General features: G+C 35.5%; 1 protein-coding gene across 3 annotated transcripts in view; it reads left to right on the plus strand.

Annotated features, from left to right (window-relative positions):
• Positions 1-18,757, plus strand: part of ROCK2 (Rho associated coiled-coil containing protein kinase 2) — a 101,672-nt gene extending 82,915 nt beyond the window's left edge. The window contains exons 20-34 of one of the 3 annotated variants that reach the window (XM_075049125.1): positions 687-756; positions 2,140-2,243; positions 2,388-2,574; positions 2,931-3,024; positions 3,134-3,228; positions 3,888-4,067; positions 4,301-4,469; positions 4,861-5,037; positions 7,583-7,653; positions 8,637-8,725; positions 9,454-9,532; positions 9,749-10,010; positions 10,674-10,887; positions 15,285-15,391; positions 16,650-18,757. In XM_075049125.1, coding sequence (XP_074905226.1) covers positions 687-756; positions 2,140-2,243; positions 2,388-2,574; positions 2,931-3,024; positions 3,134-3,228; positions 3,888-4,067; positions 4,301-4,469; positions 4,861-5,037; positions 7,583-7,653; positions 8,637-8,725; positions 9,454-9,532; positions 9,749-10,010; positions 10,674-10,887; positions 15,285-15,378 — 1,885 coding nt within the window. In that variant the 3' untranslated portion in view covers positions 15,379-15,391; positions 16,650-18,757. The remainder of the gene's footprint in view (positions 1-686; positions 757-2,139; positions 2,244-2,387; positions 2,575-2,930; positions 3,025-3,133; positions 3,229-3,887; positions 4,068-4,300; positions 4,470-4,860; positions 5,038-7,582; positions 7,654-8,636; positions 8,726-9,453; positions 9,533-9,748; positions 10,011-10,673; positions 10,888-15,284; positions 15,392-16,649) is intronic. The other 2 variants (XM_075049126.1, XM_075049127.1) reach the window with 2 other exon arrangements.

The following is an 18,757-nucleotide window of genomic DNA, read 5'->3' on the forward strand; positions in this document are numbered from 1 at the left end:
TTTTTAACTTTATGTTGACTTATGAGCATTCTTTTGAATGAAAAGATAAGTTTAGCACATGTATCAGATTAATCTCATTCTTAGCTCCTTTATGACTTCTGATGGTTTATCTCCTTGTGCTTTATCTTTTCTGTCAGCAAGATGTAATTACTCATGTAGAAGGTGGCTACATGTGATGGTTGCTGTAATGTGAAACACTGGCAGAAATATTTTCTGCTACATTACTGTTCTTTGTTATGGGTCTGACTAATTGACTTTCTGAGTTGTTTTAATAACAGATGAATTCAAGAAATGATGCTTGTTGAAGAACACAGGCATGGTTTCACAGACTGAGCTCTAGCAAACAAGAGACCCAAACCAATCTGTCAGATCAGTGATGTTTTACACGGAAATAACATTCTGTTGGTGGCTATTTGCTTTATCAGTGTCTCTTACTGGTTAAACCATGTGACACTGTTGTAGTTTGTGTGTTAACAGGATTAAACTGACTTGTTATTAGTGCAGTGTTCTCAGCTGTACAAGTGAAAAAGAGAGCTGGTAACTAGAGGAAGCCTCAGGTTTAATTGCTGACCATACTTTTGTCAGGAAATGACTGAAGATCTTAAGAGTGTGAATGCTGTCTTTTCTATTTACTAGTTTGGAATATCGTCATATCTTTTCTTTTAAAGTGTGTTATTCCTTTCTAGGGAACGTCAAGATGCAGATGGACAAATGAAAGAGCTTCAAGACCAACTTGAAGCTGAACAGTATTTCTCGGTATGTTTTATGCTTCTTTATTTTTATACTAATCTGTTTACTAAGTACAATATTAGCTTTTCTTCTTCCTCCTCAGCCATCAGGCGTTTCACATCTCTAACCTAAAACTAATTCTTTTTCTTGTGTCTGTCTGCAGTCTTTTCTGCAGCCTTGCCATCACTCCTTGTTCTTGATCACAGAGCAGTGTGAAAGAGCTCATGATAAGAAATGTCCCAGCTTTGGAAGGGAGTCCCAAACACAATTCAGAGGGAGGGAGGAGTCAAGCAACTTGTTCTTCTACAGTGTGAATATTTTTCTGCATGTTTCAAGCCTTTTGCATTCAGCATCTCTTCCATGCTGCATGGAAGAGAAGAGCTGTATTCTCAGAATCACATGGTGTGACAAAACGTGGGCATTTAAGGCTTGGAAAGAAATGTTTGCATTACAGCCAAACTTGGTAGAGATCTGTTGGAGTTTTTGCTTTACTGTGATAAGGTACAACAGAATAAATGAGTATTGTACTTAGTAATCATCACTAGCATATGGAGGTTAATTTATATTAACAGTGCACAGGCAGTTGCACTGCAGGTAGAGGCCAAAAGGCTTGTTTCGGAATTAGAGGAAGCTTAAGATTTTACTGTGGTCTTCAAGCCAGTGAGGAGAAGGACTATATGAAGTTTTAATAGATCAAAAAGTTGCACACAGTAAAGGAGAGGAAGGGAGAGTTGAGGTCAGTTGACTGCTCTGGACAGGCCAGAGAGAGACAGTCTGTCTTGAAATCCCTGCAGTAAGTCCACTTGCAGTTGTCTGTCACTTTACCTGTACTTAGTCATTTGAGTGTACAGAGCAATATGATTTTTCTTTCATTTCCTTTAGAGCTCTAGATTTGTATCAATTGCATGAAATTTTGAATTTCAAATGCTTTTCTAATCTGTTTTTTCCTTCCTCCTATGCTTCTTTTTGCTCTTTAACTGTCATTTTCATTTCATGGATTTGTATGGTTAAAGTCTAAATTCTACATACCTACCTATGTCAGACAAAGATTTAAAATAGTAGAGAAAAATAAATTAATGATTTTCCTTGCTTCTGATACTTCTGATTTTCTATCAAATAGTGACTTTCACATTTAGAGTCTCTTTAACAGTATGTTTATGAACATATAAAATGTATATCATGCATCTATCAATTCACAAAGACAAGTTACAAAAAAACCAAAAAAAACCTGAAACGTATTTGTGAATGATGATGAAGTTTAGATAAATTTAGAGAAGGCATTGCACAATTATACTATAATTGAGTGTGTGATTAAAGAATTGCATACAGTGTCATCTTGTATCATTTTTTGTGTACCTTCAAGCTAGAATATGCAAGTCATGTCCTTTTCTTTCCAACTTTAAATTCTAGACTCTGTATAAGACGCAAGTTCGAGAACTTAAAGAAGAATGTGAGGAAAAGACCAAACTTTGCAAAGAAATGCAGCAGAAGATACAGGAGTTACAGGACGAGAGGTAGGTTTTACTAGTTGTACTACTAATACATAAAAGATTAGGATGACTTTTTGTTGTTTTCTTTTTTTTTTTTCCCCTACCACACCCACCCCACCCAGTAACCTGCCATTTTTAAAGTTAATAATATATATCAATAATTTGCAGAGATTCCTTGGCTGCTCAGCTAGAGATTACGTTGACAAAAGCGGATTCAGAACAACTTGCACGTTCCATTGCTGAAGAACAGTACTCTGATTTGGAAAAAGAGAAGATTATGAAAGAGCTGGAGATTAAAGAGATGATGGCTAGGCATAAACAGGAACTTACTGAGAAAGATGCCACAATAGCCTCTGTGAGTAATACAAATTGTGATTTTGGTAGAGGTTTACATGACCTTGAGTTTTATTTGCAGTTTGAGTTATCCATTGTTATGTAGCATACTTAGAGGTAAGTGATATACAAGTATACCTGACATTTTAAAAATGTTTATTTTCTTTGAATGAAACAGGAAAAAAAAAAAAAAAGTTTTACCATGTTTCTTCAATGCATCTCTCTGATGATTCTTTCTTTTGTGCCCCTACCCCTCTTACAGCTGGTCCTCTTATCCTATATTCAGGTTTCATTCTGAAGCATTTCCTTCTGTCCTGTAATGCTTTCGTATGCCAAATGAGTTTTGTTACGTGGTCACGTGCACTTTTTGTTTTGTAGTTGGAGGAAGCAAATAGGACACTAACTAGTGATGTGGCTAATCTTGCTAATGAGAAGGAAGAACTAAACAATAAACTGAAGGAAGCACAAGAACGTATGTATTCTCTGAACCAAATGCAATTTAATTTGAAACCAGTTTTGTTCTCTAATAGTACTATTTTCTTTTATAATGAGTTTATTTTTTCTTAATTACCTTGCTACAGAAATTACAAAGCTGAAAGAAGAAGAAGCAAATGTAGGAAATATTAAAGCACAATTTGAGAAACAGTTGTTGAATGAAAGAACATTGAAAACCCAGGTAAGCAAATGTATCTGAATGAAGGGATAGTGTTTGTGAATCAAATAATTTTTAATAGAAAACTTTCCATGATAAACTGTCTATATGTACCATTAATGCTTTATTCTTTTTTGCCCCTAAACCAACTTAAAATGATCTTTTTTTTGCTTCTACTAAGTAGACTTTCAGCATAGTGAAACTGCATCCTTGTTATTTATCACAGAGGAATTCCTAATCCAGGTGCAGTGCACCAGCAAAAATCTTAATTTCAGTCAAATGAATTCATATTTTACTGTTTTCCATCTTGATTTATATTCCTCTACAAGTTCCATAAAACAGAATATTTCTGATTTTAATCCAGATTGTTTTTTAGAACAAGTGGCATTTTAATCCAAGGATATATTTTGGGGCTAACTAATGAAAACCGAAGGGAGTATATAAATGAATAGAAGTGTTCACAGCTAATGCTTGCTTGAAGTGAAAATGGCATCATTACCTTCTTTTCAATTTTGAGTAATACATTGAACTAAAGCAACTTTATAGTACTGAATTGCAGAGGTCTCAGTTTACAGTTAGATTAAAAGTGTCTGGTAGTGGATAGGAGAGAAGACTATTTCTTCATGATATAACTGTGTATTTATTGGTGTGGTTTTTGTAATTTTTTTCTTTCCCATGGGAAGGCTGTGAATAAATTGGCTGAGATCATGAATCGGAAGGGTCCAGTCAAACGTGGAGCTGACACTGATGTAAGGCGGAAGGAAAAGGAAAATAAGAAACTGCATATGGAACTGAAGTCTGAAAGAGAAAAGTTAACCCAAATGATGATCAAATATCAGAAGGAAATCAATGAAATGCAGGCAGTAAGACCCTTTTGCAAATATAAACATTGATAGCATTTTTTCTAATTCTCATTGAATTGATACAGGCTTTAAGGTAGTGTATACAGTCTCTATTCCTGAATTTCCTGTGACCAAAAGAATTATGCAGTGTATATATTGAGATTAGCTGCAAAGTCTGTATAATTTTCTACTTATGTTTTCTCTGAGTAACTGACCATTGTGATTATAGGAAATCTTGTAATTTATCCTTACAGCAAATAGCAGAAGAGAGTCAGATAAGGATTGAACTCCAGATGACTCTGGACAGCAAAGACAGTGACATTGAACAGCTTCGTTCACAGCTCCAGTCATTGCACATTGGTCTAGACAACAGTAGCATAGGCAGTGGACCTGGAGACGCTGAGGCAGATGATGGATTCCCTGGTATGTTAATTTTATTAATATTTCTGCATTAATTGGGTTTATATCAGTGTTTTACCATAGAAGCTGAAGTATTAAATTAACGGTCTGATGATTCTGTGGCTTTTCATCTTCGTGTATTTCTACCATCTTATCAATGCTTCAATAGTGATCACTGTCCACCTACTAACTAAATTTGTCTGTAATCATACTTCATCTTACATTTATTTAAAGAAATGTCTTTAAAAAATTCTATTGTACTCCATTAAAACTAAGTATTTTTTTCCACTTTACTGTGGTGGTTACTTTGTCATTACTGTGTTAGGTGATGAAATGTAAAACTAATACTCTCTTCTTAGAGATTCTATTTTGACTTCTTTTCTACCTTTTTCCTCCTTTTATGCTTTATGTTTAGTCCATATCACTCAATCCCACACTATGGAATCCATGTCCTTTACCTACCAGCACTCTTCTACCTCTGTCAGTATTGCCACTAAGCCTTCCAGTTCTCGCATGCTTCTCGATTCTGATTCTGACTCAGAGGAAGAACCTTTGTCTTGTTCCCACAGCCCTACAGAAGTTGATAGCACAGGTGACATCCCTGAGACCTTGTTTGGTTTTGTTCTTACTGTGTCCTTTTCTCTGTTTCAAAACTAACGCTATTAATACATTATTAAAACAACAAAAAAATCCAAACAAACAAAAAGCAACACAAAACAGTAAACACACTGCAGTGGCAGTAAACATTGCCATCAAAGACATGAAAAAGTTTGCATGAACAAATAACTGGCCTGTTTTCTCTGAATGTTTACAGATGCTTGCTGCCATTTATAAAACCACCGTTTTCATTAAATCATTGAATAAATGAGCCTGGTGGCCTTGTTTTCAGGGTAGCCTCTGTCCAGTATCTGCAGCTATCTGTATGACCCTAAGACACTGGATGCCAAAGGGTCAAATCTTTGTGTTTAAGTGAAGTGTGAAGACATCTAACTCCTTACCATCTAAATTTACATTATTTGCTCATAGAAATTGAGTCTTCTGAGTATTACATTGTTTTGCCTTAATTTGAATCTTAATATTTGATTCTTGTATGGATGAGGCAAGCAGAATTTATTCATTTTTCCAGACACATAAAGCATATAATGAAATGATATGGCTCTGGTAAAACAGAGCTTTGTGTTATTAATTCTATATTCATTTTATATGACTACACGTACACTGTGTTGAACAAAACTTATGTTTAGTGTTAATGTCAGAGGTGGGGTTTTTTTAATTACATTCAAATCTCTGTATTTCACTTGAGGTTCCTTTAAAGTGTGAATAAGTTTCCACTGAAGGCTGAACTTGTTTTGGGATATTGACATTACTTCATCAAACTAGAGTAAAGAATAATGCATTTCCTCTATTTTCCTCATTCTGTGGTTTTTGCTGTGAGGCTTCTAATAAAAGAATTAAGTACATACGTAATTTTTTTATTGTTAGCTGCTGTTATGTTTTCTGCATAGTTTGTTTTGTTGTAAAGCAAAAACCATATCTAAGCTAGGACTTTTTGCTGACATAATTACAACAGATTTGAGGTATGATGGTTGTGTTTTGTTGTTTTTTTACCTTCCTAGTGCTTATAAGCACGTACTATGTGCATTTTGGAATATTCTGCCCTTTCTCTGATCTGTTAATATAGAATGGACACCAGAAATGAAGAAGTGTAATGAGAAACTCTCATTTTGTCCAATTTCATGCGATAGTATTAGAGATTACAGAGAAAAATAAGGAAAATATTAATGCATATTTTTTCACACCATTAACAAACTACTCATGCTTCCTGGATGTGGGGAAGGATTTTTTTGCATCAGCATTATGCTTGCTACCTTTTGCATCAGGTGTAGTTGAAAGGAAAAATTTGAAGTGGCAGATATGAGGCAAAATACACGTTATAGAACTACTTCATGTACTTGGTATGTACATAAAAATGTGTCATCAACAGCCGTGCTTCTAGAGCAGTAAACTTTGAAGACAGTGCATATCTGAGTAAATAACTTTGCTTCAGGTCTCTCCAGACAAAATGAGAATTCTGTGAATACTTGTTATGCTGTGTTAATCATGGGCAGGAGCCTGCAAATGCTGTCTGATGAGAAAGGAAATAGCTTTTGCAGTTTTGGAGCATGTTTATGCTCATTTCATGGTTTTGTGCTTGTTAATACTTAAGGTTTCAGTATTTATGACTTGGAGGTTCCTCAGCAGCAGTAGAGGTTATCTGCTAGGGTGGGAAACTCATTAGAAAAATACTGTGATTGAGTAGTTCCTTTTAATAAAACATAGGGGAAATAAATGCTTGTATTAAGTGCAGTTATAAAAATAGGGTCAAAGGTTATGTGATACTATGTATCACCAAGCACTAGGAAAGTGTGATCCTGGTGAGCTTTTGGTTACTACTGAAAAGTGTATGTCAAACAATAGCTAAGCTGTTAATACTGTTGATAAATACAATCTGACTAATGTGCTAGTGTAATATAAAATACTGCAAGTGTGTGAAAAGGCAGTTGAGTTTAGGTAGGGCCTAAGGATTAGCCAAAAATTACTTATTTTGGAGTAGAAAGCCTAGGAGATATAGGCAGAATTAGAAAAAACCAAAAATTTACAGAGCAAAAAATACAAATTGCAATACTAAACTTCTGAAATTTTACTCAGTGTATAGAGGATATAGGCTATTTGTGGTGGTAGTTTGCCTTTTTTGTCTTGAACTGGATGTTGTGTGGTCTGTACTAATATCTTCAGATGCTGTTTTAAAAGGTAAAGGTTGATAAACATAAGCATTTTAAGTCTTGAAGAAACTACTAAAGGGAATGTGTGTGCTATAATTGCAAGTTTGCTCTTCCCCTTCTTCCTTGTGCCTACTACTTTTTTGTGATTGCATTGTTGGTTATTGGCTGTATTCAGGAATACATGATTTAATTTATTCCTGAACATTTACTGTGATAAACCTTGCAAGACCTTGTAGTTTTAAATAGTTCATGTTTTCATGTTTGCTCTGTTGCTTTATTATTGATCTTTGATAACTATTTTAAAATGCATAGTAGTCTCAAAAATAATGTTTTGTGAATATTTATGTTCTTTAATATATATCTTTTTTTTTTCAGAATCAAGATTGGAAGGCTGGCTATCACTGCCTGTTAGAAATAACACTAAAAAATTTGGATGGGTTAAAAAGGTAAGAAAACCAGATTTATGATCTTGTTTCATATGTAGTCTGGGGTTTAAACTTACTGCAGGTTTTCAACACTTCAATTTTCTTCAGTATGTGTTCTCTCATTACTTAAATGTATAAAATATGTTAGTTGGTATAGCTGTGTCTGAGAGGAGCAGGTTAAGACAATTGTAATAGGTTAAGACACTTCTTTGTCCAGACAGAGGTGAGAACAGCAATTCATGATCTTCAAACATACATGACCTTGTACATTCAGCCATAAGCATTCCCAGCAGTATTACGTAGCTGGAATTCAGCAGAGTCTGGAAACAGATGCCCTTGACAAAATTCTTTATTTAGGTGATAAAACTAACAACTACTCATCTGCCTTGTGCAGGCTTCACCCATTTACTGCTTTTCAGTAACCTCTTTGATGCCCAAAGGATAACATACACATTTTCATATGGGTTCACTTAGTGCTCGGTCAAACTGTTCATTCTGGGTAAAATTGTGGAAATAGGAGGTCTTCTAGGTAACTAGCTTTTTTATGAAAATTGCTAGCAATGCTGGTAAGTATAACAGTGATCTTTGTGAGTATGATCCCTATTAATTGTGAACTGCACATGTAAAATAGGCATCATAAGATGACAATTATTCTTACTACCAGTCCAAGTGAAAATTAAAACAGTAAAATAGGAATGAAAAGCTTTTATCTTACTTTCTTCCAGACTTTCATTTTTATCTTTTCGTAGGTACTTAAATTTGTTTAAATTAGTCTGATAACATAAACTGATTTATCAGGTAATCAGAATTTTGTTTGTTGTGCAATGAATTTATTGGCAAATCATGGACTTAGCATACAGTACTACTATTGTCTATTTAGTTACCATTTAATAAAATTGTAGAAAAATATTGCTGTGACATCTGTGGTAATTGCTGTGGCATCTTTGACATCTGTGATGAGCTGGATTAAAATGTGTATTTTATGCTTTTCTGTCTCCTAACAGTATGTAATTGTAAGCAGTAAGAAGATCCTGTTCTATGACAGCGAACAAGATAAAGAGCAATCTAATCCCTATATGGTATTAGATATAGAGTAAGTATTATCATGTGAGATTCCTTCTTCTGATTTGTAGGTGAACTTTGGAAAGACTTTGACTTGAGGTCCAGTCTGGGAGCATGTCAAATGGGACATACTTTTGTAATTTGAATTATGGAGCTGGGACCTTAGGTATCCGTTGTGATGAAGAATTGTGTTTGCTGTAAGCAGTGGTGCAGCAGTAGTGTGGTGCTCAGTCTGATACAGGGAGCTCCATTGAGTTCCGATGTAACTGAACTGCTTCTACTAGCTTGGCTAGACCTACCTCACATACACATTATATCAAAAAACGTTAAGCAGAGAGGCTATAATTTTCAGTGTTTGTACATTTTGACTTAGAACATGTCCTTGCAGGTGGGTTGTGTAGTTAATTTATTTTCTTAACAAAAGCAGAATGTGGATATTCAGAGGTTGGAGAGTGGGGAGAGGATTGTGTTAGAAAGTAATTGGCAATCATTAGTCACATGATGTTGGTTTTTCAGTGCTGTCATTTTTTTTGCAAATACAGGTGGATACTCGTGGCTTCTTTTTATTTAGGGTTGTTGGAAGTTCATGTGCGGGATTGAAAGATAGGACTTTAATCAAGTGATTAGAAAATTGTACTGCCAAATCTTTAATGGCTCTAAGCCTTAATGTGGTATGTTGTATCCTAACTTAATCTGTCAATTTAAATTTATAATTTTGGTAACATTAATTTTTGTCCTTATTGAAATAATTTCCTACAGCAAACTCTTCCATGTCCGACCAGTCACTCAGACTGATGTGTACAGAGCAGATTCCAAGGAAATTCCAAGGATATTCCAGGTATTCAGCAATAAATTAATGTTTCCAGTGTAACAAACATGGTATTTCACACATTGTCAAAAATATTTTCATAACTTTGTCTAATGAAATACTTACTAAAAAACGCTTGGAAAAAAATAGATTCCAGTGTAATTTTTCAGTCTTTCTACTTAGAAAATTATTCTGAATTTACATTTGTCATCTAGGAGTACCGAGATTACTTTGCTTTGATTCTAGATTCTATATGCTAATGAAGGAGAGAGCAAAAAGGAACAGGAATTTCCTGTGGAGCCCATGGGAGAGAAGTCAAATTGCATTTGTCACAAAGGACATGAGTTTATACCTACTCTTTATCACTTTCCAACCAATTGTGAAGCTTGTATGAAGCCACTGTGGCATATGTTTAAACCTCCTCCTGCTCTAGAATGTCGCCGTTGCCATATCAAATGTCACAAAGATCACATGGATAAAAAAGAAGAGATTATAGCACCTTGCAAAGGTAAATAGCAAGTATATGAATATGCATATAGTCACTGGAGTCACAAGGCGTTCTAATAGATCAGAGGATTCTAGTAATGGTCTGACACCAACTAAACATAAACAGGTAGGTTTTTCTTTTATTAGTATGTAGCCGTCAGCCTTTCTAAGGGTGTCTACGTGAGGATCATCTCACTGCTGTGAGTTAATGGCACGTGGCCAATATACGTACATACCTGTTGTGTCATCAGACTCATGCAGTAAAACATGGTAGTTTTAAGACTGCTTACACTGTGTGTTGTGCTGCATTGCTGTGTGAAACAATACTGTTAGTGCGTGTTACAAAATAGATGACATTCAGTGAAGTTTACTCTTTGTGACTCGTTACATAGTTTCTTGGGCTCAGGCACACCTCTTTGTGTTACCCTTCCTTGGTTTGTTTCCCTGTGAGTATGTATCTTCCATAGTACTAAGTTGTTACCCTCTAAATGTAAGGAGGAGGCACTGTCAGCAGGCAGGAAACTTGAAGTCTGGCAAAATCTGGTTCACTTTGGTTTTGATTTCTCTGCTGATTTCTCTTTGTGTTGACTGTGAGAGTGTGGTAATCTGACAACTAATTTTTGATGTGGAGACATGTTTAGAATAATAACAATATTCATTTTTATTTTAAAAATTCTTATTACAGTGTACTATGATATTTCAACGGCAAAGAATCTACTACTGTTAGCTAGTTCTACAGAAGAACAGCAAAAATGGGTGAGTCGACTGGTGAAAAAAATACCCAAGAAGCCTCCAGCACCAGACCCCTTTGCTCGATCTTCTCCCAGAACTTCCATGAAGGTACAGCCAAACCAGTCCATCAGACGACCAAGTCGACAGCTTCCTCCAAACAAGCCAAGGTGACACAAGAGCTGCTATTTAATTTATTGTTTTAAACGTTTTGCTACAATTAAGGACGTATATGTTGATAAGGATAATTGACCATGAATATTGTTGACTATTGACATATGATCTAGCATGTTATCTTCTATAAACCTCAGTTAAGTTATAAGAAGAGCCATGATGTTTGTTCCTTTGTTTAAAGGACCTTGCATTACCTGTTAGTTAACCCTGCTGGACTGATAATGTATCCTATTGCTCTTACATGTAACAGGCAGAACTTGTAGCATCATCTGTAGCCTAATGGTTCCTGTGAACTGGCAGCTAGTAGGGAAAATATGGTTTAACTAGGCAAAGAGTCAGTGAGGTGTGAAGATTTAAAAAAAAAGAAAAGAAAAAAGAAAAAAAAAGGTTTAACAATTTTCAAGATGGCCACTACTGTACCTGTTTTGAAGTTGTGGTCCTAATGAACCTTGGAGATAATTAGGTGCCTTCAAAAAGCAGTCTAGAAGGCCTTACACCTAGCAAAAGACTACATGTCTTCTGTTTCTTATTGCTTCGGTTTGAGGCAGGTGTTTGAATTCCTGCCCTGCTCTAAGGTTAGACACCCAATTGCAGATTTGTATGTTAATGTATGTTTCATCTGACCAAATGTGTATATATCTATGTCTGACTCCATTTACAGTTGATGTTTAGGAAGACTTGTTTTCAGAATTCATGTCCTCCTACTGTAGAAAAGGAGCATACAGCATGCTTTTGGACATCTACAGTGAAAAGCTAGTTCAGATGAATCTCCCTTTTGTGTCTCTGCCCATGCAGGTTCCACAGCATGGAACACATCAGTGCAGTGGTAGGCACCTGTCTGAGCATTGCTTGTGCTTTTTGAAAGAGAGCAGGAAGATGGGAGGTAGTGGATTGCTATTTAGTCACGTAGCTGGAGTACTTACCAAAGTGCGGGAGAATGGGTTTCAATTCCTTATTCAGCCTAGAAGGACTCATGCTCATGTTTCATAGTTCCTAAAAGAATAGTCTTATCAAGTTCCTCTGATTTGGGAAAAAAAATGTCCATACCAAAACCAGTAATCTATTCCTAGATCAGTTTTAAGGAGCAAAATCCTGTACTGTATTGTGGAAGTGATAACATGTTGCAGGTAGTGCTTATGTGATTGCACAGTATGGAATTTCTGGGTTTTTTAATTTTGCTTTTTTCATCACCTAGAGTACTAGCTAATACTTGGTCATATCAGTCCCCAGTTGTTGACAGCCTGTGAAAAGTTTGGTCAGTTCAGCAAAGACTTAACATTTTTCCCCAGAGAGATAATTTGTCGGTGGCTGGACAGTATTGCTCTCCTTGTTTCTGTGACCAGACTGCCACCAATATCTCAGCTGGCTGGTTGAAAACTGGGTTGAGTGAGTTGCCAGCATTACAGCGGGGAATGCAGTAAGTGTACTTTTGCTGTGATGATGTTGTTATCACAAAAGGACCTTATGCTACGAAGAGTTGGATCTTAAAAAAATACTGGTATTTTAATGTGTGGAAATGCACAGTGAAGTACTCAAAGTAACTTAATTTCACTTCCCTCCTAACTTCCACACAGTCTAATTTTTGGTGATTTACTTTAGATACTTAAAAGAAAGCCAGACCTCATAATTTGGATTTTAAATTATTAGATTTTTTTTTTTTTATTATAACCATGAAGGTTAAAAGCTTTTTAATCACTACTCTTTAGGGATCAATTATCAAAAGAGTTTCTTTGTGCAAAACTAACCAAAGTATCAATGATCGGATTGAAGCATGAATCAAGAAAACATTCATGGCAACTTGTGGGACAAGTAGAATGTGTTTCTTTTGCATAGTGTTTACAATCTAATTCAGTAGTGTTATTGTGTTTCTTACTGTTGACATATAATTCTGATTCTTTTTCCACAGCTATTCTTAGGTGTTCTGAAAAGAATTTTTCTCCTTCTAACACCCTTCTTTCAATCTTCATGACCTTCTTTACAAAATGCTTTCATAACACGTTATTTACTCTTACCGTTCTTTTTAGTTGTGGTCCTCGTCCACTGCTAATCAGTCTTGAATGGGTTTTTTTCTGTCTGTGTTTTTTCCTATCTGTATATTTTGTAATGGTGGGACAAGGAGGAGGATGAATATTTCTGCATGTAAACCAGTTTATTTTTGCAGTTAAACTTTCCAAGTTAGCTTTGAAAATGTACCTAACAGGTGGAAAAGTGTAGTTCTCTTGAGGTCATGTCACCTATCACCTTACTAATGCAAGTCTATCAAACCAGTGGAAATTTGTATGGTTTAAACACTTTTAATTAGAAACCACATACTTATAAATTACTGTAATTGCTATAGCCATTTTGTATCTGACTGGTGCTTCTATGAGGCTTTTGTGCAAAGGCTTACCGTACGTAATAATTAATTTTCTGTTACGAACTTTATTAAGAACGAAGATGTAGTTGCCAGTTAAATCTGCGGACTGAGTGGCTGGGGACAAGCCAGAGATGAGCCAGCAGTGGGCCCTGGCAGGAAGGCAGGCTCTGGGACTGCACCAGGAGGAGTGCAGCCAGATGATTCAGGGAAGAGCTTATCCCCCTCTGTTCACTCCTTAGTCTGCAGCAAGATATTGCCTCCACGTTTGGGCCCCAAATTGAAGCCAGACATCGACAAAACTGGGGAAGGTCTGTCTAGTGGAGGCCACCAGAATGGTCATAGCAGAGGCTTGAGGGACCTGGGCTTGTTCAACCTGCATGAAGGACATCTCCAAGGGAGGGAATGATAGCAGCCTGCTCCTGCCTGTGGGGAGGGTATCAAGGAGACAGAGCCAGGCTCTTCAGTGCTGCACGGTGGGAGGCCGAGAGACAAGGGGCTTGGTTGGACCAAGAGAGATTCCAACTGGATAGAAGGAAAAGCCAATGCAGACAGCCGGGCAGGGAGGCAGACTGGACAGCCTCCATCCCTGGAGGCTTTCAAGACCTGATAGGACAAAGCCTTGAGTATCCTAGGCCGGCCTTGTAGCTGACGCTGCTTTTTGAGCAGGAGGTTGGGCTAGAGACGTCCTGAGGTCCCTTCCAACCTGCGTGGTCCAATAAATGCTATCCTTGCTAGGAATTTCACACAGTGGTTGTTTCTCCAAGGTTTTCATGGCTGTTGTTCTTCGTGATGATTTAAGAAAGGGCAAACCAGTTTTTGATACAGACTGTACAATTTCTGTTTATCCATTGAGTTGAATTATGCCAAAAGGATAATTCCAAATTGAAAAAAAAATCAACTTTAATATATTTTAATGCCTAATACATTCTTTAAGTGTTTGAAAAATTACTACAGCAGTAGTTCATATAATAAATGAAGATTGAGCCTTTTCAGAGATACATCACATTTCAAAGTGTAGAAACTTTAAAACCTGAAAACCCAAAAAACACCTGAAACCCATTTTGTTGAAAGCATGTGTGTTACTATATTAAACACTGTAGCATGTTTTAGTTAAAACGGACTGAAAGCTCTGTTAGAGTAAGGTTTCTATCTCTGCCTCCTATGGTTGGCAGACAATCCTGATTTAAAAGCCATTGAGCTCACTGGAGAGATGACTAGACTGAGTTTCCTTTCTTGTAGCTGTAGCAATTAAGAAGTTAGTACTTAAGATATTTGTCTAAGATCCTTCAATAACAACAGAAAGTGATGAATGGTTCTAGACAATGATTCATCCCATCTCAAAATAAATGTCTAAAATAGATAAAATGACTCATTTGCTGACAAGATTTGCCTCACTTGCTTTCTTTGTTCTATGGTGACCATAGAAGGAGCTCAGGCAGCAACGCCTAGAGAACAGTTGATGTATCCATATCCTCTTTTTTGGCATTGCTTAGCTTTAAATAATGAGCTACAGGATAGTTGAATAGTGTAATCCCACTGTATTTGGGATATAGTAAAATCCTACTGTATTTGTTTTTAAATTCAGATGATGCTATTTCATTTGATGTTCTGTTCAGCAATCAAAATTACTTGATTTTAGTGGAAAAATTGTTAGCCTTGTGTTATTGTCTGGAAAGGGATACCAGGAGAGCATGAAACTGTACCTCAGTCAACAAGAACAGCAGCAAACCAGAAAGCAGCTAATTTTACGAAATGGTACATGTTGGTCTTTTCTACTGAATTTTTTTGGGGAAAAAAATCAATATGGTAAGTGTTCTATAAAATTGAATGATTTGTGAGTTAAATTTCCAATGAATACAATGTTCCTGGCTTACATGAATACTAACTGAGTCTTCATATTCCATGATAGGCTCGAGGAAGGAACCCACCTACCTTAACACAGTCTTTTACTTAAAAAGGTTTAGTGATGATAAATGGAAATTTGAAGTCTTTTATAGGAGCATGACACACATTAAACATCAAACCCTCCTGTTGCAGATTACTTGATCTGGCATTTAAGGACTGGGATTGGTCATTTGATGATGTTGATGATATTGATGGTGATGATGATGACGATGTTTTTGATTTCTGAAGAAGTATAAGGGGTAAATCTAAATAGAGAGGAATGGATTTGTTTGCCTTTGAATACAGCATGCTATGTTGGATTTTGTTTCTCAAAGCAGAGAAAATACAAGATCTCATTTTAATATTTTAAACAGTAAAAATGAGATTCTGTTCATGATGTTGATGAATTTTTAGAGGAGTCATTTTCATTAAAATGAAGTTATTGCCTTTGTCAGTGTTTTTATTTTTCTAATTTTAGATCTTTTTTCAAAATTCATGTCTGCCTGCCTGAAAAAACAAACAGCAGGGTTGTCAGAGTAGCTTGCCCATCTATAGTGCTAATACTGCTAACCTCTGCAGATAATTTTTGAAGGCTAAAAGGGAGATTGTAGCAGTTGGATATTTAGCTGAAATAGAATTGGTATTTACAAATACTTTTCATTTTTAAGCTTTTAACATAAACAAACTGGTCTATGGCTAGCAGACATGAAAACACTGGAGTTCTGCATTTTGCTTTTCTACCTGTGTTATGAAGTGAATTTGACTTGGCTTTCCTTTGCAGTGCTGTGCTTTTTGGGTACCTAACCATGCATTTGAAAACTACATAAACAAATGGGCTTTGCAGCTTCTGTGATACGGTTTCCTTGACTGCTTTAGAAAAGATTCGGCTGTTTTATTGATTTCAGCTGTTTTATTGATCTAATTTGTCCCATGGCTTACTTAAATATGCAATGTGATGAATGTACTGGAAATAGTGATAACTATTTTATAGTTCTCAATGTTTGATCATTTTACATGTTGATGCAATGTTATGTTTACACAGAAGAAAATCCTAAACGTTAAATTTCTAAGAATTCTTTTAAATAGTACATAAGGTGTGTCTCAGCTTTGTAAAAGAATGGGTGATGACAGCAGCACTAGGGCTGTACCTCAGCTGCGTACTCAGTTAACTGAGATACCAGCTCTTGTAGAATTTAACTGGCTTAGTGTTTACAGTAACAAGCATTACGTTAATTAAATATACTGCATCTTTATGTATTAAAAGTTTACAAATTACTAATCTTTAGAAGTGACTATTACATCGTGCATATTGTACTTTACCCTCATCTATTGCAAGGGGGTTTAATTGATTTGGGATCATAATGCGTAAGGATGTGCTATACTTAAGTAACAATGCTGTTGAATGAAGAGGAATGATATTTCTCCCAACTATGCTGATGAGCCCATCCTAAATGAAGAATTTGGGGAAGTGTATTTTTGTCAGATTTACACTGACCAAATTTCCTGCTTCTTTTTCAGCTAACTGCTTTCCGTGAACGCAGACACAATTCAAGGTGATAATTTTCTTCCCGTTACAGCAAGACTGAAACATATCCCAAAATATATTAAAAAAAAAATATATTTTCCTGAGAGATTGTGCTATATATATCAGAGGTTTACATTTTTGCTGCAATATAAATTACTAATCTCTGAGGGTTTTCCTGTATTCTCCTGAGTGACTGATCAAATGAGGAATGGTTGGTAAATAGTAAAAGGATATGTTAGGTAAACTTCTAAACTCTGTTCCACAAAAGCTTTCTTGGCAAGACACATACACTACATTTCATGAAAGGATCAAGAGGAATGGAAGAAACTGACTTTTCAGCTTTCGTAAAGATGTCACCAGCATGTCTGCAAGAAGAACAGGAGGAAGATCCACCATCGTGATATAGACTGCATCTGTAAGAAGTGACCATTATACTGTGTATATATATTGTACTGTAATACTGCAAGAGGGTTTTAAAAATCTTTCCACTTTATTTTTTTATGCTTATTAATCAGATACCATTACTTATTGCAGTTGCAACTATGCACTTGTATAAAGCCATAATGTTGAAGTTTATATCATTCATACATGTGTATCAAGAGCTGCATGTCAGTGTTCAGCAGCTAGTATAAGTTTGAAGTGTATACTAGTTTCAGCTACGTCATCATGGGCAGTCCTGTTTTACCTGTCTAATTGCCTTAATTTAATTTTTTTCCAAGTTTTTTGCCCATTCTCTATTTAAGGAAAAAAGAAGGTTTACCAGCTCTTAGGATGCAATTTTGCTTTGTGGCAGAAAAAATAGTGCACTATTTTTACACCTAGTAAGTATATCAATGTCAGCCTATTCTGAATGTATATCGACTGGTTTTAAGGGTGGAGAAGTGTTGGTTACAGAAACAATGTCTGATACCATTGGAATTACTAGACCCTTTGCTCGTACGTGTAACTGCTCATCCAGCCCTTTTTACAAACCTCAATATTAGTTACTGACTTATATTAACCCTCATTAAGTGCTATGAAACTTCATTTTGCCTTGTTTTTGCGTACTCTCCTAGATGTGTTTTTTATTTCTGGAAAAAAAGAATCTGTGACTATTTTTACATTTCACAACACAATATCAGAGGACTGTCACAAACTTTAAGAAAAGTAAAACATACTGTAGATGTATTTTAAAATTTTAAATCTGGTTCTCTAGCACATAGCTATAGGTATAGATAAATATTTCGGTAGTGTGTTTTGAGAACTGATAGCTGGGAAGAAAGGGCCTCAGAGGCACTTAATCTGACTTTTTTTTTTTTTTTTTTAAACTTGGGAGTTGTACAAAAAAATATAATTTATGTGGACTCATTCATGATGTGTTCATAATTATCCCAGAAAATGCATGTTTTATACAACTACAGTATGCGATGTTAAACATATTGACAGTAAAAAATGTAGTCTCCTATTTGGTCTCTTTATATATATATAAATATATATATATTTAAAATATATATATATAAAATATTGTGTGGGAGTGCAGTAATTTAAAATATGATCTAACACTTCAATGAAGGAGGACATTTCACTTTAAAATTTTGTTTGTTTGTTTTTGTTTTTTAAAGAGTGTTGAAATGTTTGGAAGGATAGGACCATGATTTATTTAACACTATCATGAAAGGTGGACTTGGAAACACTGAAATACTGAAAATTAATAAATATATTTACATTTTGTAACCTCTACTACAGTTCAGCTTAACAGAGCCAGAATGTATTCAGTCTTCTATTTATGCACTCGCAAAGTAAGATGTTGTGAGTTCTTAAGTTCAGAACTAAAACTTTCAGATCATTTCTGTTAGGAGTTATAACCCAGCGCACAGCTAGAGTGTTTTTTCCCTGCTTGTTTTGATTTACAAAAGTACGGTATATTTTTAGGCAATACAGATTTGCGTAGAGTACAACATTTAAAATGTATACAGTAAAACTGTTTCCATTCACTGAATGCATAAATATTTTATATATATATATATAAAAAAATGTTACATTGTGGGAAGTTCTATCCTTTTCTGAATTGGAGAATATTATATATATATTTTTAAATAAACTATTTGAGTAAGGTAAAATA

The sequence above is a fragment of the Buteo buteo genome, chromosome 17, assembly GCF_964188355.1.
Source record: "Buteo buteo chromosome 17, bButBut1.hap1.1, whole genome shotgun sequence".
In the NCBI taxonomy this organism is placed as follows: Eukaryota; Metazoa; Chordata; class Aves; order Accipitriformes; family Accipitridae; genus Buteo; species Buteo buteo.